Genomic DNA, 23,260 nt, shown 5'->3' on the forward strand with positions numbered 1-23,260 from the left:
CTTTTTTTGGGGGGCAAAGAAGCAATTTTCCAAGTTTACTACGGCATGCAGTGAATTAACTATGTTTTATGATCAGGCCCTACTGCTTTGGCTACGGCTACGGCTAATAATTCATAAATCAGACAAATATTGCCTGGGTCCGGAAAGAGCCAAAAAAGTTGCAAGCGCTGCACTGGCTTTTCCCGGAAAAGCGAAGCGGGAAAGGAAGTCACCAGAGCGCAGTGCGCAGCGCAAAACAAAATCGAAAGCACATTGAAGACAACGAAACTAACTTCTGTGCACTTGCACTTCCGCCAGTTGCTGGCAAAAGTGGGAAATTGGGAAAGTGGACCAGGAGAACCTAACTTAAATTCAAGCACGTAGAACTTTTCCTTTTGCGCCCCGAAAAGTAGGCAACAAATTTGCAGCGGCAACAAGGCTATTAAAAATGCCACACAATTTATTACAAGCGCGCCAAATGAACTCGTGCGAAAATTGCAATCATCTTGGAGATAAAACTTGCTTCTGACGGGGCTCAAAAACAAGTGCTGTAAATAAGCAATTACAGCCATCGACTAAAATAGTGGGGATACTGATTGCCTTTTCACTATTTGTTGGATTTTAATTTGATTTATTCATTGAAGTACAAATTCACCCAAGGTTTAAAATATTTTTCAATGTCCCTTATTCATTCAACAGTCTCTTTTTTCCCTGTTAACGAAGTTTCATAACTCCATAAATTACATAATGAGATTCAATGTCAAAGACCGCGAATCTGACGGTTGCAAACAAAGGATATCAGTCAACCACTCGCCATATACTCACCGTCAAATGGCGAAAAGTTGAGCTGGCCATGCGTAAAATTTTATTTTTCGATAAATCCAGTTCCAGTAGATTATCCTGGCCCCGAAAGTTGTTCTCCGTGATGTTCGTTATGTTGTTCTTGGAAAGATCTGCAACAGACATGAGTAGCGGCAATCGCGGATTTTATTCGTTATTTTTTGTTAATGACAGTCGTCAGGGTGATATGCGGAATAAATAATGTGAAAAACATACATTGTTGCGTAATTATTAAACTTTGTTTGAGATTGTCTGGGATTAAAGACTTTTTAAACGAGCACTCTTCCGGTCCTATTGACTCAGCTAAAGCAAACAAAAAACACATTACACATACGCCCCATTGTCTAGCAAAGAACCAGAAACAGAGTACTTGCTGCCAAGCCCCCTTAAACATACAGCAAAATTAATTTAAATAGAAATAGGAGGAAAAGAGGAAAAGCGAGGCCAAAAGAAATACCAATTGTTTCGCTGCTCTTTGCTGGCAGCCCGGAACAAAAAAATCCTGAACTGCAGCGTAACTCTGTTTTTGTAGCATGTAGCATGTACAACTCCCCGACAGGCGAATGAAACACCAATGGCTGAGGGGGCAGAGCCGAAAAAATAAGATCCGAGCATGTAAATAATTGGGGGGCAGTGCCGTGGCTGTAAAAACCGCCAGCGGGGGGTGGCCCACATAAAGCACAAATAAACAAGTTTAAAGCCCCAACGATATCGGAGCATTGCTTTCGTTGGCTTTACACTTGCTTTCTGCCTCCGCCAGGAAGGCTTCCAATCTTATTTTATTTTTTGGGCGCTTTCTGCTGTTTGGCGCATCAATTTCAATTTTATTGACAAGACAACAATCGCTGAGCGGTGCGAAAGCGAAGCGGAAATGCTCTTTTACATTGATTTGGTATTAGCTGCTTGGAACTTTTGATTGTGTTTATCAGATTGCTAAAAAGTTCTGTATACTTAATAGTTATTTAAAATAATATAACTAACGCACAGTTCTTTTACTTTTAGTATCAAGGGTATCACTTCTTCTCTTAAGAAAACTCCTCATTTGGCTATTCCCCTCACAAACTGCATTAAAAAAGTGGAAGGACTCTTCCACGAAATGTGAAACCTGCGTTATCCTGTGATGTCCTTTCTCGGCCTGCCACTGGTATGCTCATTTAACGTTTTGCGACGCGTCCGCTGCTTTATTTGCCTTTTCGTTTGCGTTTCGCATTTTACGAGGCTGCAGGACAACCGCATCGCCACACCCGCGCCTTTCTTCCGATTGTTCCCGTATTATTTGCATATCAGCGAGCCGGCTTTTAAGAGCGCGTAGCTGCTTAAATTGAAATCGCTGCCCCTTTTTGGATTAATGTCTGTCGGGGTGAATTTAAGAGTTCCGACTCGTAAAGGCATTGATTACTCACCTAATATCCGCAGATACTTGAGGCCCCAAAACGACTCGGCTCCGATTGCCGGCAGATTGGAGTCCGTGATGCGCAGGATCTCCAGTTTCATGAACTGCCTCAGAGCAGGTCCGATTGTAATGGAATTCCGTGGGCCCCGAATGATAATAACCTTAACATCAATGTCCAACTCATTGGGCGAGAGCAGTGAGTTCAGACCTCCTGTTAAATAAACAAATAAAACCACAACAGTTAAAAATAGTTGAGGTCGAGTGGCGGCGTCAAGGATACTTGAACTAATTTTATGCGGCTCTCGGTTGTTAAGCTAACTTTGCAGTGAAACAATTTACGTTGGTTGAATTTTAATTTTTTTTAAAAAGCTAAAAAGTTCAAAAATCATAAAATATTCTTTGAAAGGTGTTTTATTCAATGTATTCAAATAATAATCATGTTGTATGTTATTCCAAAATATAGAAAAGCTAGTTATAATAATTTTCTAAATATACAGCCCCGGTTACACTGCTAACAAGATCATTAATTGCAGACCCAGCGGGTTCTACCTCTTGTTGAACTATTGTATGCCAACAATGTCGGCCATTGGCATAGCATCTATTTAGAATTTGCCGAGTAACTGTGAGTACAACCAACTAAACGGATCCCAGTCACCATTAACATAGCATTTGTATGCAGCACAATTTCTACTCTTCGCTCACTTCCATTGTGTTATTTTTTTTTTTGTTGGGGCTTCGGATCTGGGCTTTATGCATTTTGCATGGCTGTGCTCCATGGACAAGTGAATGTCTAAGGGGCGAAGTTGCATTATAATGACCTCATTGTATTCGACGGGGTTGTTGTTGCAGCGGTTTTATGTTGGCCGAGCACGCTGCGGGAATTTTCATAAAAATGCTGAGCATTAACACTGATTGTTAACATATTTTATTTACGCGCACCCAGTTTTATTTTTTGGAGGGGGCGTGTTGGGATAAAAGATAGGGTTGCTTAGCTTAGCTGCAGGTATTCCTAGAAACTTAGTTGAATTTATTACAGAGGGTTTTTGGATTTGGAAAGTACAACGGGTCTTAAGAATCATTCCTTTTTGTTTTTTTTTTTTTTATTTGTTGGGATTTAAAAGATAAGGTTTGCTCATGCGTATATTTTGTATTATTTAATTGATAGTCTTTCTAGCTGAAAACATTTGATTTCCAAAAATTCCTGCAAGAAAGCATTTATTTTTTTTTGTTCAGGCAGACTAACTTGTTTTCATTTGAGGCACTTTTTACAATTATTTCAACACAATTAAAATCCAACATCTTGAATTTTTATCCAATTTCTAGTGCCAAATCTAAGCCATGGCAATTATTAGAAGCCCAACAGTTTCTGAAGTGAAATTAAAACGACAGAAGCACCGCATTCAAAGCAATTCGAGGACTTACTATATGTGAGTGCTGGCCAAACAAGCGTTAAATTGAAATTATAGATTTTTTGGGGGGCGAACGAAGAGCAGATGAGCCAGAAGGGGAAATCGAAGAAAAAATTCCCCAGCCACAGCGACGACGGCAAATGACAGTTGAACAAATTGAAATTGTCAGACATTTAAGGGAAATAAATGGGCGAGCTTTAAAAGTAATGTCCGGGGGATCCCCCAACATCCGTGGATTGCGTGTGAGCAGCGAATTTGCGCCAATCGAGGAATCGCATCACCGCTGGATGTGTAATTATGATAGTATCCAGCGGAGACCGCCTTATCGGGTTTTAAGCTTTATTCCAAAACCCCCGCCCCCTTTTCTTTTGCATAATTTTCCGAGCATTTACTGGGGTTTCACCGAGCTCCAGCCACACCCGTATCGGTTCCGCCTTTTGCATTTATTGCGCCACTTACCTTTTGTGCAGATGGCCTGATAACGATCCAAGTCGTCCATGCTGCATTGGCATTCAATGGGGCACTTCCTCCTCGTGTTGCTGAACATCGCCGGCATTATGCACAGGCTGAACAGGAGCCACTTGAACAGCATCTGTCAAGGACAAGCCGCAGGATAAAAAGAATGAAAGAAAAGAGGAGAAAGGACCAGAGTTAGTTCAGCATCTGAGTCAGTGGTTAGTCAATGCAATTAGTGGTTTCTTCCTTTCGACCTTCCTTTCCAAGTTTCTTTACAGGAAATGAATGTGAATTTTAATCTAGACTAAAGGTTTTACGGATAAAAGCTACTTATTGAAATGAGACGTAAAATACTTAAATTAATGTTACCGGAAAAGTTATTTAAACTAAGTTCTTAAGTTTAAACGATTAGCAATTATTACTCATTCAAAGCATTCTGTGGGAATTGCAGTATAGCTTCTGTTTATGTGTATAAAGGCTTAGAATAAATCATTATATTTAACCCAATACAATTTATCTTGCTTTAATTTATTTTCAATGCCTTTTGGTGAAACCTAACGAAGCCGTAAATTCATCCTCTAATTATCCCCACTTAAATTGGATTGCTTGGTGATTGAACGACTGGCTGGACTAATTTAACTTTTCACCTCTTCGCTCTCTGCTTTCAATTACCGCAGCTGCTAATCTATATATAAAACCACACTCCCACACACTCCACCTAACAGCCACCAAATACCCATTCAAATTGAAATCAACGTGGTGTCACATGTTGACATGGTTTCAGCTGCTCCGCCAGTGGTTGCTGCACTATACCATACTATACTATACTTCTTTTTTTTATTTGGTTTAAGTTCAGTGGTTTTGTTACATAGTTTCGTTTTGTTTGGCTAGGGTGTTTGCATTGCGTATACGCCGTGTTGACCTCGGTGATTTGTGGTCGCCGGCACTAGGACACTTGTGCGCCGCGGCCAACGATAAACTGTGGTGCAGGTCCTGCGGTTCCCATGCAGCCCAACAGTCCAGCGTGCTGCATAAATTAGCCGCAGCACATTGTGGTAAGGAAACAACACAAAAAACAAACGCAAGATCAAAGGTTGTAGCAAAAAAATCCGCAGAAAATGAAAAAAAAATATTTATCGGATTATTTATCCATAAATTACCTAGAAAATTTCAAGGTATTGTAGGCCTTTAGTAGATTTTTAAATGTTAACCTAAACTAATTTTTTAATAAGTTGTACTATTATCATTTTAAAATTTATTGTATTAATGCTTATAACAATTCAAATTTTTGGGCTGTTAGTTGTTGATAATAATATTTTAACTATAAACTTTAAAATATTTATTTACAAAATTATTTGTTTTTGCCCAAATATATATTTGTCTCTGTGTGTCATGTTAACCATTTCCAATTTGCCTAAAAGCCAAGACCTGCGAATGCATTGGGAAATTAAATTTCAGCTGGGAGAATTTTTGGCTTGGACGCGTCGGCTTTCCCTTGCAGACTTTTCTGGGGACAAGCGAAATCCTAAGGATTTATGTGCAGCATATTTTTCATTTTACATATTTGGCAGGATCGCAGTGGCGGGATTCTGCGGAGGACCAAAGGAGTTGTCTGGCAGGCAGCAACTGTCAAGTCGCCGGCTCATAGTCGGCACCTTAGTTGTGCTCGCCGGATTTGTTGTCAGGATATTGCCGCTGGGCCCGTCTGAGTAATATTCCTGCAAAGTTGCTGCGGTAAAAGTGAAAAATTGCGACAGCCTCCGGCGCAACTCCGCCGTCAGGACAGTTTTTTCCACTCAAGTCGGCGAAAAGTTCCAAAGGCGCACTCCCAGCTTTTTATTCGCACGCTCACACCCATTTTTACATGGGACATAACTCACAATAAAGTTCCCAAAAACTGCATTCAAAAATGTAAAGTTGTATAGTAGTACGGAGGAAAAGTGGCGCTCTACCCGAATATAAATTCTTGTTGCATACGAGTTCCTCAAGGCGGAAATTTAAATTCAAATTGGGTGTCACACCTGGGAAATAATGCGGTGGATTTAGGACATCAAAATAAATCTAAATCGTATTTCCGTGGCCTATTGCATTTAATCGGCCATAAAACTAAATCTTCAAAACCGTAACTATAAATATTTCAGATACAAATTAGATTCGCATTCAAGCTGTTAAACAAATCACTGCTTTAACTAATTTTTAGACCGGTTCACTTTTAGGTGCTGTTATTGCACTCAAAATTTTATTTTTGGTGAAGGTACACTTTTTGACCAAAAGAGAATCAAAATTGCTTCCAAGGGCTTTAACTTCCCAATTTTAGTCAGATTTTAAAGTTGCTAATTGCATTTCTGATCGAACTGCATTCAAAGTCTTCCATTTCTTGTGGTATTTTTTGTGATCGGTTTTTGGTTTTGTGGTGTGCCAAGCAGACCTAACTGGCATCTTCAAAGCCATATCTTTTATTTTCCCGTTGAAGTGGCATATCTCTAAGGTTTGTAATCGCTTGCGTCCATTCAAAGTTTTCCATTTCCCGATGGTCGACTTTTCGACATGAACAGCATGTCAGATTTTTCCAAGTTTTTGCTGATTGGAGACCTGGGTCTTGAGGTCCACAACCATTAACTTTGCCAATTTTCGTCCGATTCCAAAGTGGCATACCCTTAAATACGTTTTCAAGAAAGCATTTTGAGACATTTGTATTAAAATGTTTATTTTTTGTGAAGGTTCCTGTTCTTACCCAAATCCTTGAACCGCCAATGTCTACAGCTTTAGAAACAATTTAAGTTCGATGGTCGCGCCTTAAGCAGAAGTTATTTACATTCAAAACCAAAACTTAATCACATTTCTTTGGTAAACCGAATTCAGTTGGAGATGGATGGCCCAGAAATCAGCATCTGTCTGAGCCGTTAGCCGTAGAACTGGAAGGCGGAAGGGGAGCCACTCACTTCGGAACAGAAACAACAAATACATGGCCAGCAGCTGACGGCCTACACGCTCCACTTGGACTTTCGGCCAACTTTTAGTCGTCTGCAGATGGCGAATTGTGCACGCGAAGTGGCCGAGTGGCCAAAGAGTTGTGGGCCGCGAAGGGAGCATCCTGAGTAGTTGTTGATATCGGCTTTCAGCAGCAAAACGTTTGCTATTTAAACATTGGCAAATTTGTTTGGCCCGCTGCCCACTCCAGAGGGCAAACAGAAGCGAAGGCCGGAAGCAAAGGCCAAGTGGATAAAATAGAGAAAGGGCTGGAGAAAATTACTCATACGCCTCCTGGAACGGCCGCCGGATGTGGCATTTAATACGTTCGTTACTTTTGTAATTGAATATGATAAATCAAAGGCAACTCTACCCAAACCATCGGGCTAAGCCAAAACGGAAGTGGTTGAAGCATTCCTTTCGCTCAAATTACACACACAATAAACTCTCATTTGCCGGCCAACTGAACGGTATTAAGTTTGCTTAAACTCAGGAGGGGATGAGCCGAGAAGCCGGCTCAATTCAAAACCAAATAAATCTCAATATTCGCCCAGGGAGCAAAATCAAATTACGTTAAAGTCCCTCGAAGAGGCTATGGCCTCCAGGAAAATACAAAAAAAAAAAAAACACAACAAGCATCTGGCATAACATTATGAATTATGCCCGATGGCGGGCGTGGCCGATTTGCGCCTTTCGCTGACCGACGAGGGCAACATTAAAATTCATGAACACATTTATTGCCAATTACTGCAAGGCCCCGGACACGTTTCATATATACGTATATATACACACACCACACCACACACACAAGGCCAACGTGCTGGCAATGAAGGCCAACAATCGCAGGTCAGGACCCGAAACAAAATTGTTGGTAACAAAATAAATTTCGGACTCCGTTTGACGGGATTTTTTGTTGGCCGGGCTTGCCAAAAGTTTTTTTTTTTGCCCTCACATAAATTGATAAATTAGATTTACGCTCGAGAAATTATATTACAATATAATATATATTTGGGACTGAGCATTGGTTTTTTTTATTATTGTTTTCGGGTCGGCCCTTTGTTTAATGCGCCTCAAAATTATTTTAAAGCCTACGTATATTTCATACTTCAGTTTCTGATATTTCAACCTGACATTTAATTTATGGCTCTCAGGCGTCAGCTCCTTTTTTGTTGGCTGTTCTTTTTAAATTATAACCGTCATCAGTGCGGGCAGACGTGGAAATGTTGGGTGATTTACTAAGCAAAAACTGTTGATCTGGCGAAATTTTAATAAAAAATTGCAATCAATTGCAGATAAATATGAAAGTAATTTGTATCAGGGCTTTGGTTGAAAAACATCCCACGAAAAGAAATTTGCACACAGATGAAGGGTTAAGCACATATTTCATATTTAGCTAAGCCCAAATGTATACCACTTGAATATTTAGCACTCTCGCTTTGCTCGCTAAATTTGGCCATTTGGAATCCTTTTGTGTGGCGAGCAGGACAAACATTTTTATCAATTTCGAGCCACAAATTCTATGCTCGCGGCTGCCAAGTAAGCTGCTCGGATTGAGCAAAGTGGCAATGGCGATGCGTGGTTATGTTCAGCTAGAATGCACTGGGAGAAAAATATAAAAAGAGAGAACATCAAGAAAATATAGGAACCATTAATGGACTATAAATACTTTTCATTGAATAATTTATTATAAGCGCCCTTAACTTAAATACATGTATAAGTTACATTCTTGGTTTTTATATGAAATTTCGGTTTAGGCTTTTCTCTAAGTTTGCAAATCCATGGAGGAGCCTTTCCACCGGGATGATAGACACAGGACTGCATGGTCACGAAAGTGCTCCTGCCTGCCGAGGGCATAAAGGACTTGAGCGATTAGCTGCAGAACGTGCGGTGCATGAGAGCGAGGAGAGCGCCATGTCCTTGGACAGGATCAGCCAGGATAGGATGGGATACAAGCAGAAGCAGGAGTGGGAACAAGAGCTGCTCTCGGAATTGGCCACGTGCTGTCCGTTGGCCAGGGCACATCGCATGCCATCTGGCCATAAAGCTAAGCCAGGCAAACCGCTGAAGAGCTTTAAGCCACGCCGACCGCTTGGTGACCTTCTGGGGGATTTACATGGGAAAACCAAATTGCCGTTTATGGATACATCTGTATCTGGGCTAAATTGGAATGGAAGTGGGTGGACACACGTGTAATTGTTGTTTTTTCAAGCCACGGGCACGTCCTCCTTGCTCTGGTGTCTCTTTACTACAACAATAACGTATTTCCTCCTGATTTATTTCACACACTTAAATGTGAGAATTTTCATGTAATTGCCTTGGTGTGTGGACACGAGGAAATTTATATAAAATTGCCAGGATAACCTCAGGGTGTGTGCAATCAGCTGCAGATTTTGTCGCTTGTTTTTTGGGTCATTTGGTCAATGCGATTAGTTTCGGCCACACCCACACGAAACACACAGACACTGTCGGTGTGGCTGTCTGTGAATCAGTTTAAGTGTGTTTGTGTATGTGTGATTTCTAGGCGGAAGTCCGTCGAAGTGGAAGGAGAAAGTAAGGGGGCAAAGGCCAAAGCGGTGGGGACGACATTAAGCTGACATTGGCCAATTAGGCACGCCAAATGAGCAGCAATCTTTTGAGGCAATGATGCCTGAAACAGGGATTAGTGTCCCCCACCTCCTGTACACCAACACACCCACACAACCGCACACACGCACACACCTTGACCACAGACATTGGCAGGAAAAAATGAACTCGAACAAAAATGCAAATACGATTTTAAAATCTAATTGCATAAATTAAATTAAATCATGTTTTAATCGGTTGAGTACTCGTATTCAATAAATTTGCATATTGTCTCTATAAAAACTTGTATGTTGATATCATTTTATGTATTACTCTTTTGGTAAAGAAATAAATAAAAATATTTGTAAAATGTACATATTTCAATTTCTTTTGGTTTATATGAGTGGCTGACAGAATAAACACTTTTTTACTCAATGTTTTTGTGTTGTGTGATTAAAGTATATTTACATTCGTTAAACTGAGTACTTTTAATTAAAATAAAATTGGTTTAATATCCATTTCTTTTGTAACAAAAACTTGTAAATATTTCCGACACTTTTTTCGCAGTGCATCCCTGCTGCTTTCCTCGCTCAGATATTGATTCCAATTAGTTCCCCGCCTTATTGATCTTCGGCGGCATTAAAGAGCATTTTCGATGAATCCATTTACCTTTCACCGGCTCGAAATTCAGCAACTGCGTGTGGCCAACCTCCCTGGGCCAGCTTCTTACCCGAGTTGGTATTTCAAGAACCCTTCACTTCCACTTCCACTTACGGACAGACTGTTTTGTGTTTCACTTGGCCGAGCGTGGCAAGATATTAACTTTCAGCGACGTCGTCATCGTCTTCGTCGCGGTTTTCCTTTGGTCGGCGGAGTGAGGGAAAAGGGGAGGAGCTTTGGATATATACAGTCGAAGCACCTGTCCGGCTTTAGTTCCTACCTGCGTCTGAGTCTGAGTCGGAGTATGAGTCTGAGTCTGGTCATGGTCACAGTTGCGGCTCCTTTTGTGCGCTTTGTTTGCCCTCTGATTGCATTTTTAACGCTTCACGCCGCGTGAGTGCATTGTTTTTGGCCCCCTTTCCAGCCTCGCCTTAATTGAATTGCAAATGCTACTGAAACGCCGAGGAAGTACGAACTGCACGAAGCGCAGAGCAGGATTATGGCGTAATAATAGCTCGTTGATTGAATTAAGGACCCGCCTCAAAATGTTGTTGTTCCTTCCCCTCGCTTAACTTTTAATTATCCTCGCACCTGGACGCACAGTCCACTGATTTTAATGCACTTTCCGTGTGGCGGGAGCTTTAATTTTAAATGCCCTTTAATGCCACTTGAGCTGACAGCGCTCAGAATGCGGATTTTATTTTTATTCAATTGCCGGCCAGGACGGATGCGCTTTAACAGGTAATTCTGTAAATGGCTTAAACAGTCGTGTGGCAAGGAAAACGTCAGTGGAATTCGGCAAACCGGAATGCAGAAAACTTTCTCTCTGTTCGCACACAACAATCCAAAGTTGGACCTTTGGCGAAACTTTTCGATTTGTCAGCTTTGCTCTCGGCAAAGGCGCCAATTTGTCGATTACAAAGGAGCTCCGATCCCCTGTTGTTTCCCTTCTCTATTTGAGTTGCCGGGCGAAACTTTGCTCCGGCTTTAAATTTCGCAAAGCAAATTTTTCAATTAAGCCAGGGAGTCGAGATGCTTTAAGGGCACTCGAGACTGTCTGCGGACGCACAAAAGCCGTGGGGCAAATGCAAGGGCCGCCCAGAAGATGTTTCCATTTAAATTTATCATTTTTTAATGAGTCTCTTAATTACGGAGAGGCACACGGGGCGGTGGGATTCACAAACAGCATGTTACAAATAACGCTACAACGCTAATTGTTTCCGCTTGTTCATTTGGCCACCGCTCCCCACAAAATAGCACACACACACACACACCACCTCATTGTGGCAAGTCCTGCAAAGGGACACAAAAGGAAGTGCCTCGTGGGTTGGGTCCTCCGGCTAAGTCGTCTATCTCTTGGCAGCACATGCGACTGTCTCTTCATTAGATTCGTTTAATTTAACTTATTCGAGACGCCGAGTCACTCCAATTAAATCACAGACTTTCAGCTGGATGGCTCTTTACGTTCTGAAAAGCAGACATCGGAGACCTTTGGCTCTGCGAGAGCTGTTAACCGAATGGTTGAATCAAATTGCTGTCGATTTGTGGGTGGAAACTTACTCTACGCCGCAAGGACAATTGGAAAAGTCGAACATGATATGCCATCTGCAGGCGTTGCCAAGCCAGGTGAGCTCGAGACAAAAATGAAACCTTTTTGTGTCAAGGCTGAATCGGCATCTAAAACATTAATGGGAATGGACAGTCTGGTCTCTATAATTAAAGGTGGTTCTAATCACAAAGTGGTTTTCAAAAATATAAAATCAAAGTACCAGAATAGCTTTTAATAAGCCATTTTGAAAAAACTTTGCAAGCTGCTATATTAATATTAAATAAAGGTATTCCTCATATGGCAAAAAATGTCCCGTAAATTGAAATCAAAAATCCCTTTTTATTAGTACGGCAAAGGCATCACTTTTTCATTCGGTGACCTGTTAATGGAATTGAGTTGTTTAAACTCCATCAAATCAGAGCCTATCCACTTGACCCCTTTCTGCGGCCCACTCAAAGCGAATGAAGCTGTTCAATTTCATCGCCACACGTTTCAATATTTATTATTGCCTATTGACACTGAACAGGTCGATTGCCGAGAGTTGATGGCTCCTGGATGCCAGGATGCCTGAATGCCAGGATGAAATGGAGAGACCGTCCCACGAAAGCATCGCAAATACGTACGGAGTTTTTTGCGATGCGAAGGCCGGAGGTTGGGTGAGCCTACAGCAAACATATTATTGACATTTTATGGTTGGAAATTCATGGAAAAACAATCAAAAGGGTGACGTGAGTGCTCCACCCACGCACGACTGAGATCCTGCGGAGGGGTCCTGCCGTTGTGCCACAAGTCGATTAACAGTTTGATTGAGTTTTCCCATATATCCGATGCGGTATTTGCGGTCGATGTGTTTAAAAGTCAATACAATGCGACACACACACACTACTCACTCGGGCAGAAAAACAGCAAAGGGGTAAAAGGGAAGTCTTAATGGAAAAATGCCTCGTAAAAATGTTATGCGGCAAATATTTGAACAGCAAGAAAGCGGTTTGAGGTTCTGGCAATCCGAAAACGTAATTAAAAAGCCGCTCCGTGACAGTCCGTTGGCAGAAGTTAAATGCGTTCGAGTGGCCTTCAGCTTTTGTTATAAATATTAAATGACGACACAGTCCAAGGGTCCTTGGCCTCCTTTCAAGTCTCGGAAACTGAAAACGGGAAAAGGGAATGGGAATGGGAAAAATATTACTTACCATTGCAAAATGTTTGCCATTGATAAATTAGCGAAGGCATTCACAGGAGCCACGGGGAAAAGCAGAAGCTGTGGAAAACATATTTTCTTTTCACGTCAATTCGAACAAAATGCCATAACGAGGCGAAGGGCAGTGGGATGACACAAAAAGCAGGTCATCATCGGTTCACTGAGTCTGTTGCCCTGCCCTGCTGCTTTCCGCTCCATCCTTCCGCAATTGATTGAAATAATAAGCTGGGAGAGCAACTTGGGTAGCAAATTGATGAATGCAAATTCGGGAGGGAATTTCCCCGATCCACCGAACAATGCCCGCTTAGTTTGGCCAAAGTTGAATGAATTAATGGGCATTTTGACAAGCACTCGCAATTGAACCGGGTTTTGATAGACCGAGAATAAAGCTGGGAATCCCGCGTCATTTATGGCATTTCAGACTGCATAAATTACCGCAAGCAAAATGATTAATGGCTCTTCTTTGCCGGTCGAGTATCGCGACAAAATAAAACATTCAATGGCAGACTCAAGTACTCGATAAGTGACCAAGATGAAGTAATTAATTTTAATTTAATTTATAATTCTTTTTTTATGAATTTATTTATTAGATAATAGCACATATGACTCTCTTTCCTACTTCACTTTAAAGGGTTCTCTTTTATTTTATAAGCATATTTTTAACATATGTTCCTCCCACATTCTTTCCTTTGAGCGAACTTATCTTTTCGACCGCACTGCAGAAAAATTAATCAACTCTAAGCCGGCTGGCATAATGCGGGCTTCAGGAGAATCGTATTAATTAAGGCGAGGTTATGATTAAGCGCGGGACCCTTCCGCATCCGCCGGGTTTGATAACTAATTTACACACATTTATTAGTCGTTGTGCAGCTGGACAGATAAGCCAACGCTGAAGGCCTGGTAAATGGCGACTGGCGACTGGTGGATGGTAAATGGTGAATGGTGAATGGCGAACGGCGTATGGCGAATGGCAGCGCGTTGCTCATACGCCATGTGGTGCCTGCGGTGTGCCAATAATGCTGGTGTCTGCTCTTCTACGTTTTCCCCACGCGCGAGTGTGTGTCAAAGTGCGCATTTAAAGCTTTCGGGCTTAGATGGAAATCCCCACCGCCATTGTTCATCTCGCTTTTGGCTACTGCAATCTCAGATGCGCGACGGAATGGCAACAACCGCACCCGAGGTCTTCAATTCCCCACCCCCCAAAAATTCATTCACCCCCCATTAAAGCGTCTTTAAACCGCTCAGCCGAGTGAGTTTGTTGCGGAAAGAAAATCCCAGAAACTGGGGGAGAAAGTGTTAACAGCATTGGCTGTAAACTGGCCCATTAACTAGATGCTAGTTTTAATTAAAAACTACATTTCTAGTCTCTGGTGTTGCTTTTTTCTCTCCGCTTTCGCTCTGCAGATTCCTTGAGCCAAAATGCTCTGATATATGCGGGTAATTTCGTTTTATGACTCACTTGTACACACTCACACTCACATTATGAGATATTACCCAAGCGATGGGGTTGCTGTTCGCATAATGATTAAAAATTCAATTTAGTCGACGCTGGAATTGAAATTATTTATGAGATGCTTGGCACAGGAACGCGGGTCAGCATGGGAGTTTTTGATATATGTGGCATAGTTTAAAAAATACGCGGGAAGAGATAATAAAATAGCAAGAGCACTGCATCGATAACAGATTAAAGTTTATTTATTGGGTCCGCTTTATGTTTTTTGCTGGAGATGGAGTTTTGATCTTTGAAAAATAGCGAAAAATAATGGAGTTATAACCACCATAAGATAAAACCGAAAATTCTTTATTTAAAAGCTACGAACAGTAAACTACTTTGGTTTTTTATACCCTGCCTGCTTTAAACTGACTAATTTTTCACTTTAAAAGCTCCTTTGCCACGGCAAATATTTTCTAATTAGCAAAAAGGGCATGCCAGAGATGTGGAACAAGAAGCACGTGAGAAATCCATGACTCGCTGTCTCCTTCTCTGTCTGCGAGGACGACGAGTCCTGTCTCTCTGTCCCTGTCACTGCCCATTTTCCGCCATCACCACTTTGCCAGTTTTCCGCTTTTTCCACCCACTTCGCCTTTCCCCTTTCCGCCCACTTTTAACGGCATTGTTTGCATGCTTTTCTCGCTTTCGAGCGTCGACGTTAACTCATATACTCAAAGTCTTACACTCGGGGGGCCTGCACTTCGGCTCATTCATCAGTCATTCAACGGCTACGGGAAGACTGCCAACCAAAACACAATCAAGGAGCCTCTCGCTCACACCAGCGTTGGCAACATGTTTTTGCAATTTACCGATTTGCGCTGTAACCGAGTCAGACAGGACTCTTTTTTTGTTGTGCCCCATTTCCCGAACATTCCCAAACTCAACCCAACACTCACCCAGTTTTGGAATTTCCCAACCCCACCCCCATCCCTGCTCTACGGTGTTTCCGTTTTCCGCTACTATTCTTGTTCGTTGTCATCATCAGTGCGCAATTCAAGCGGAATTTCGCAAAATTTACTTTGACGTCTGTGCATTGCGCATACGCCTCGTGGGCCGCACTGTTTGTTCTGGAGAATGCGAACGGGAAAAGCCAAAGCCGCACTTCATCGCTGGCCTCATATTTGATTAGACATTGGAAACAACTTGTCAGACTATCCAAATAATCTGTCAATTGTACTTGAAGAGACAAGTAAATACATTCCACCCGGCTAGTTTTAAAAGAGAAGACGAAATATTTGCTATTGAAGCTTAAGTGACTTAAAGTTATGCGTACGCCTTTCGGTCTTAACTGTTTGTTTGGGAAAAGCAAGGCCGCTATTGGCATATTTGATTAGACATTAAGAGCCACTTTCTAGGCTATATAAATAATCTGTCAAGTGCGTATTAGAAGATCTTTCCTCAGAGCTAATTGCGTATGTTGGCGAAACCGCAGAGTCCTTGAAGCAGATTTTCGTCTGCGGTTTTCGGAGACCTCCAATCAATTAGCCTCAAAAGCATTAATGTTTCTTCTCTGTCAAATATTGGATAGCCTTATTAGGCTTCCTTTTGATGTTGAGCGTCATTTTCGCCCACACTTAACCTGATTTTGTCATCTGGTAATTGAAAGTTAATATTTGTGAGTTGATAGAACAAAAAATGGGATAAGTGCGGTGTGAACGATTTAAATGCCTCAAAGGCACATGACACATGTCGCACGATACCTTTCCGTGGGTGTCCTTTAACTTAATGCCCCTAATGTACTGTTCCTGGAAACCGAAACAAGGAGCGAAAATTTATCTGTCAGGCCAACGCAACAGTTTGGAAGGCGGCTGTCAGAACATTACTTTCGCCTTCGCAGCCAATTTTTCACTGGGAGAAATGTACATACATAGATTTTTATATCACATCTAAAATAAATCCATTTCCTCATATTTTTAAACTTTTTTTAATTAGGTAAAAGCTACCTTGATTCCCCAAAATGCTTTCCAAAAATCTCATGGAAATATATCTCCCTAAATATATTACTTTTGATATTTTTTCCTTTGTGCAGCCACACGCATATGTGGGGGGTTGGTTTTTTATAGATTAGAAACTGGCCAGGATGGCCATAACAGGGAACCCAACGGGCGTTGCCAGGACGAGAAGCCAGGAGAGGCAGTCGCAGTCTCAGTCGCCGACTCAATGTTTAAATGTTTCGAATTGCCGACAAGGGATTTGGCATCATGGCATTCACGCCCAGATAAGCGCCTGTAGTGGGTCTTATCTTTAAGGATACTCGCATTTTACCGCCTGGCCCCGTTTCCGTGAGTGAACGCCGAGATTTATTACAAGCCATTTTTCTCTCACAGGACCCCCACAATTAAAGCTCCTTTTCTTCTCAGAGTTTTCCGCCTCCATCTCCGCCACTCAAATAGTTGGTAAAATACTTTCGAGCTGTTGGCCGCCGGGTTGGCTATGCAAATTATTTGCCTTTAATGTGTGTTGAGAACTCGGGCAAACTGGCTCTCAATTTAGTCATTAGGCTTTGGGCGAAACTTTTGCTTTCTTCGCGAGTGTCGGGGAAAACAATTTTTTTCATTTTCCAGTTTCCTTTTGCGCTGCGAGTATTAATGCAAGCAGTCAACTTAAAATATAATTAAGTCGAGCTTGAGCCTCGGATGACAAAGCAAACACATGGCCAAAAGAAAATGCCTTGGAGTGCGAGGAAATTCGCACAGTATGTGGAAAGTGGAAAGGAAAATAAAAGAGCCGGGACACAAAGGATCTTTCATCATGTGAGGGAGCTGGGATAAAAAGTAAAAGAAACCGAGCCGACTTTTGGATACTGAGTAGAAGTAGTTAAAAATTAATTTGCGAATGCCGAAAGGCGTTGTGAAAACTGTAATTTTTGTTTAAAAGAAAGTGTGCCATCCTTGACGTAATTTCATCATTTTATACTTTTCTTTGTGTCCTTAGAAAGCTTAGCTGCGAAGGAAAGTGCGAAGAACAAACGATGCCAAAGGCAGTCGCTGGATAACTTTGCAGTTTAGTGAAGTGCGCGCCATGAGAGACATAATTATGCGATTTAACACTTTAGTGCTGGCAAAGTGGAACGACCAGGCCTCCGGCAAACTCATCCTTGTCCCCATCCTCATCCTCATCCTCATCGTCGTCATTTCATCAGCCACATCCTTGCAGGCTGGCCGAGAACAAAGGAAGCTCCTGCCAACAAGAAAAGGAAATTTGTGCTAAAAGTGCACTTCCAGTCAAAGTGAGAGGCGGATAACAGGAGCGACCACAACGCGATTTAATGAAGCTGCAAATACAACTGGAAACCTGCCCCGCCAAATTGTAAGGGAAGGGAATTAAGGGAAATGTGGAAATTAGGACCCCAGTCAATGCAAACTGATTGCAGAAAATGCCTCATTTACCGGGAAATCAAATCGCTTCATTTCTAAGTGGATAAACACACAAATGATGGCAAATAGCCATGAATGCATCCCGTCCACAACTCCGGTGACCTGGCCAAACGCAGAACGAATGAGCGGAATTGAATGAAAATTATGCTGCCACTCGACTGGCTGAGCTTTGGTCTTTGGGCCTCCTTCGTGCCTTCTGCTAGATGAAATATAATTTTATAAAATAACTTGGCCCTTTTTTTCAGATCAGTGAGCTTCACCCCCCGAAAAGCCGGGCTCTAAAATTTCTTTGCTAAACAAAATTGAATTGTATTCTGACTGACGCCGGGCCCCAGGGTTCTGTTTTGTTTACGTCCTTTTTATTTTTGGGCAAGCAAATGAAATGAAGGCATTTCAAACAGAATTTTTAAACAGCTCTTTAGGTCCGCAGGTTTAAATTTCTATGGAAAGCGGTTAATGACATTGGCGTTGCTTCTTTTAAAGTGTTTGCTAATTTAAATAAGTTTTTTCCAATTCAAACGAATTTCATTGTACACAATCAGGCATAAAAAGACTTGAAAATCAATTTTAAATATTTTTACAGAGTTCGAAGAGATCCAAACAATACAATAAAATGGTAATATGATATAAACAAACTTTTACGCACACACAAAAATAAGGCCATACATCGAGGAAAAAAGGGGAAAAACTTGAAAAGCTAACAAATTTTCATGGGCCAACCAGAATCACCGCAGGCATCGTAAAAATGAACATTTGAAGAGCCGAAAGATGTTGAAATGTGCAAACATAAAACTGCCACCAATTGATTGAGATGTAATCAAAAAGGCGACCCAAACAAAAAGCAGAGGAAGGACCACTTCTTTTTTGCGAAAAGCGACAAATGTGTAAGGGAACAAAAATCATTGCCCGAACGCAAAAGGAACGAAAAATCAAATTACGCATACGCAGCGTGGAACGAACTGGAATGTCCGTGTTGGCTTTTGCAACCCAAACCTCGTTTCGTTATGGAAATTCGGCGGGAAAGCATATGGAGCAGCTCACTAATGCTAACTGGGGTTAAATGTGACTGCCTCTGGGCCACATACATCAACGCAAACATAAATTACTCGACATATATGCGCATGACTAATTTGCGACTCATGTCTGGCCTTTGATGCTGCCGCCCGCAAAGTTTTAGCATTCATATTTTATTAGCCACAAGTCAGTAAGTTTGTGTTCTAAACAATTTATTAATCAAATGGTCCAGCAAACTATGCTGTGGACCAAAAAAGGAAGGCCAAAAAATCGTCACAAGAAGCGAATCCGAATCCGAGTCTGAAATAGAAACCGAAACCAGAAAGTCCAGTCATCTCCAACTTGTGTATATATATTTAATTTATGTGCCCTGTATGTGTGACAAATTGTGTGCCGGAGGCCAAGTTTCGCATTTTGTTGTTTGCCTTTCTGCTCTAGCAGGGATATTGCTTTCGAACAGAGATGTCATAACCAGGGACAGATATAGCTAAATTGAAAAAAAAGTTTTTTAACAGCTGTCAAGACTAATATTTTATTATAAATAACTAAACAAATGTGTGATGTTTCTGGTTTAGAACCAACTTTTTACAGATTTAATTTAAAAATTAATAATAAGAAAAATGTTAGTAAAAATGTAAAGTTTCCTTTTTAGTTTTTGAGTTTTTTTATAATTTTTTAAAAGTGGCTAAAAGACCTTCAGGCACATCACAGCTCCCAACAAAATGCTCCGAGCTTGTAATCTGCTGTCTCTTTCCCGGGACCCTATACCCCTCTCCCTCACCAGGCCAACTGCTCGTCATCTTGTCTGGAATCCTCCCCGCAAAAGTGTTACAAATTTATGACATTTTCTTTTTGCATTCGTCGACCCTTTAAAGCATCTCGCACCCAATGGCTAAATCCGAAGCCAAACAGCTTCGAAAAAGGTCAACAGAATGCTCGAGGTTAGAGACGCTGGCCAAAACAGCACAAAAAAAAAGGAAGTAGTAAAAACGTTGTTTTCTTCTTCGTTTTACGGTTTTGGGTTGGACATTTACAAAAAATCCTAAAAAACGGGCGGCGAGAAGGGGAAACTGTAATGGGAGGGAACGAAACCAAGACACTAATGTCGCTCATCTTTTATTAATATTTCTTTGAGATTTTTATGCTGCTGTTTTCCCGCCGCAGGGTGAGCTGTGCCATTGGGTCTAGCAGACAGTTGAATGAACTACTAGAAAAGTAAACTCAAGAAATATCTCCCAAAATAGAACAAACAAACAAATATCATATTTCTGGAGCTTACAAACTTTTAAATGAATTTAATACCTACACCCACGTGAATGCTTCCTTTCGCTTATTCACCGCACTTCGGTCTGTCTAAAATCAATAAGCTTTATAATTCCCCTTCAAGTGACATAAAGCATTCGCCAAGCCGGAGGAGAATAAACCTTCTGGCACTTGATTTGTTACATAAGGCGTGTTGCTTACTTTTACTGTCATACTTTCTTTTATGCTGAAATTTCTCCGCAGGAATTTCTCTTCAAGTCATGTCTGCGATGACTTCCTCTCCCGCTTCCTGGTTTCCTTGAAAGTGATTTAGCGGAAATTGTTTTTTAATGTGGCAGACATTCTTAAACTATTTAACCTGAAGTGGCAGACTCACTCTCACTGTCGCACAAAAAAAAATGTCCACCATTTATCAATGGATAATCAATAGACCTTAAACCATTTTTTCTTGTTTGGATTTTGTATGTGTGTGTGCCCGGGGAGAATTTTATAGTTTGGCAGGCAGAAATTCAGGGCCGTACCCGAAATAACTGCGTGGCATGCGATAAGGCCCAGGTACATATACATTTGGGTGAAGGAAAACACTTTCCCCAAGAGTTTTCCCATGTCCGCACATTTGGCTAAACATCCGCTGCAGCATTTTGACATTGCGGATTACAATAAAAGCGTTTTTATTCGTTTGCATGACTGGCAGACGAGCCGAGAGTGACTGACAGATAGGTGAAAGTTGAAAGGGGACGGCATATATACTCCCTGACATTCATTAGCAACTGGCACGATGTCGTTACATGTCAACTTCCCGTTTAACCCCAGTATTGATTTTGGCGCCAACGCACATTATTATTTGTTTCCGGCATCCTAAACACGATTGTGTGCAATTCGCTCAGCTTCCAGAATAGTTTATTTTGCACATCCCTTAAAAACTCTGGCTGAGCTCCCAAATTTTATGCAAGCCCTGCAGGAGGCAATTCAATTCTAAATTTAATTTGCCTGAGTGAAGATTATTAATTTGTGCACATGGCCCGGGTGCGTATAAAATCCTTTACATTTTGCACGGCCATAAACTTGGGCAAATAACTTAGTAATCATCGTCAGCAGCGCTTGCATGATCATCAGCATTTTGCCAGGGCATTATAATTACATAAAGAAGCGCCTTTTTTGTGGCAGTGCTCTTTACACAGGAATAAAAAAATAATAAACGCAGGAAACGGCAGTGAAAAAGGCGCAGACAGCTTACCTTTTCCCTCCTGTTTATGACAGCTCTCACTCAGCACACACCGCATGTATATATACGGTGGAAAACACTTGCAAGTTTTACGATTTTCAAATGATGTACGTACAAATTCATAGAATTTTATATTTAACAGGGCCCAGAAGCCGCCAGCTGTGTGTGTTACTCGTTTTTAGTTGTTTAGCCAGTTTTCCCAGTCTGTGTGTCTGTGGCAGGCAGTCATTTTTCATTATTTGCCGCGCAGTTTTCCGCACATTCGCATTAATCAAACATTGCCAGCGAGCAAAACTTGTGTGCAAACAGTGGAAATATATGACTGTTATTTTTATACTGCTGTTTATTCTTTTTTCATGTCAATTAAAAACTGTTGCACAACTCATTTGTTGCTGCTGAAATTTGGTTGTGTTTTAGGAAAACACATATAATATATTACATTATAACCGTTTTTTCGGTTTATTCGACCATCAACCAGCATGACAAGCTCATTATAATCGGATACCGATGCCCAAAAAAACTTTTTAATTTAGTTCGGAAAGAAAATAATACACAAAGTAAAAGCCATCATCATCATCATCGACAGAAGACTTTTCCAGCTGGCTGCAAATGGATTCGTGTAGGAAAACTTTTTGCTGCCTACTTTTCCGCACATTCATTCGCCCACTAAATGCAAATTTGTATAATTTAATTTCGTTACATTTTCCAGGAACCACGGCAACGCTACCTTTTTCTTCTGTTTTTATTTTCTCAAAGAAATTTCATTATTTTTCTTTATAGCCGCAAAAATTAATCAAGTAAAAACACAGAGAGCGCAAAATGGATTTTAGAAAATGTTTTCTTAAATGGCAAAATTCCATTTCGCAACGAAATTCATGCGGAGCAGCCGGCATTTATGGAATTTTATGTTCCATTTTATGGGGTCATCAAAAAGTGTGTTCAATTTCATAAATTGAAGAATAATTGCGGCGCAAGTGGATCGCAGACGCAAAGGCGGGCAAAAAATCTTAGCTGATTATTGACACTAATTGGTCTTTGAGTTGAACAGCCAAGAAACTCAATTTAGCTGCTAATTAAACGCGCAGAGTTTATCGAGCTGAAAAATGCGTAAATTTTGCTTGAGTTAGAAATCAAACCGTTGAAGAATTTTTCCCGAAACAAGGAGAACAGTAGAATTAAATAATGCGATTATGGCATTATTGAGACTTAATTAATTACTTCTAATTTAGTTGAGTTATCAGTTACTTACATTGTACCAATGGTTGGCTTCCCACCACAATAAACTTCATAATCAAATACTCACATTTGCTATAGTTACGGTATCCTGGAATGACAGAGAAGGAAAATAATAATTAAAAAACTTTTTCCAGGCCAAGTTGCGTTTACATTAATTAGCCAGAGAGCTCTACATGCTCAGCATTTACTGGTGCCAAAGTGAGTCCCCTTGGCTAATGTTCAAGTGACGTTTAAGGGATCTTGGATATATAATGTACTTATAAACTCGTATGCAGTAAGGCCAATGTGAGCGTTCTCACCTTGGCAGCGCTGAGATTTCAATGGCAACTGTCAACCTTTTCAGCTGCATAAGCTTTGGTAAACACACTATGGCCCAAAGTGCCCAGGGAAATTTGTCATTGAGCGAGTGGAGGATGGCAACTTATAAAGGAAGCATTAATTTCAATGGCACACGAGCTGCGGAATCTGTTTGCAAATGCAAGTGCGGGTTTTATTTAAACTAGGAATGTGTAAAACGTGGAGAAAACTTTATTGCTGTATATAAAAATAATTTTGTGCAGCTTAGAAACAATTATTTTTAAATGCGTGATACCAATTTAACATTTTTTCAAATCCTAGAATTTTTATATTTTGTGCT

The 23,260-nt window shown here is 41.0% G+C and overlaps 1 protein-coding gene across 3 annotated transcripts in view; it reads right to left on the reverse strand.

The window, feature by feature from the left end:
- Positions 1 to 23,260, reverse strand: part of LOC108095087 (insulin-like growth factor-binding protein complex acid labile subunit) — a 58,605-nt gene that overhangs the window by 5,797 nt on the left and 29,548 nt on the right. For 2 of the 3 annotated variants that reach the window (XM_017196023.2, XM_017196019.2), the window contains 4 exons: positions 22,691 to 22,711; positions 4,081 to 4,213; positions 2,223 to 2,423; positions 805 to 932 (listed from right to left, as the gene is read on the reverse strand). In XM_017196023.2, the coding sequence (XP_017051512.1) occupies positions 805 to 932; positions 2,223 to 2,423; positions 4,081 to 4,213 (462 nt within the window). In that variant the 5' untranslated portion in view covers positions 22,691 to 22,711. The remainder of the gene's footprint in view (positions 1 to 804; positions 933 to 2,222; positions 2,424 to 4,080; positions 4,214 to 22,690; positions 22,712 to 23,260) is intronic. The other variant, XM_017196022.2, reaches the window with a different exon arrangement.

The sequence above is a fragment of the Drosophila ficusphila genome, unplaced genomic scaffold (assembly GCF_018152265.1).
Source record: "Drosophila ficusphila isolate 14025-0441.05 unplaced genomic scaffold, ASM1815226v1 contig_127, whole genome shotgun sequence".
Classification (NCBI taxonomy): Eukaryota; Metazoa; Arthropoda; class Insecta; order Diptera; family Drosophilidae; genus Drosophila; species Drosophila ficusphila.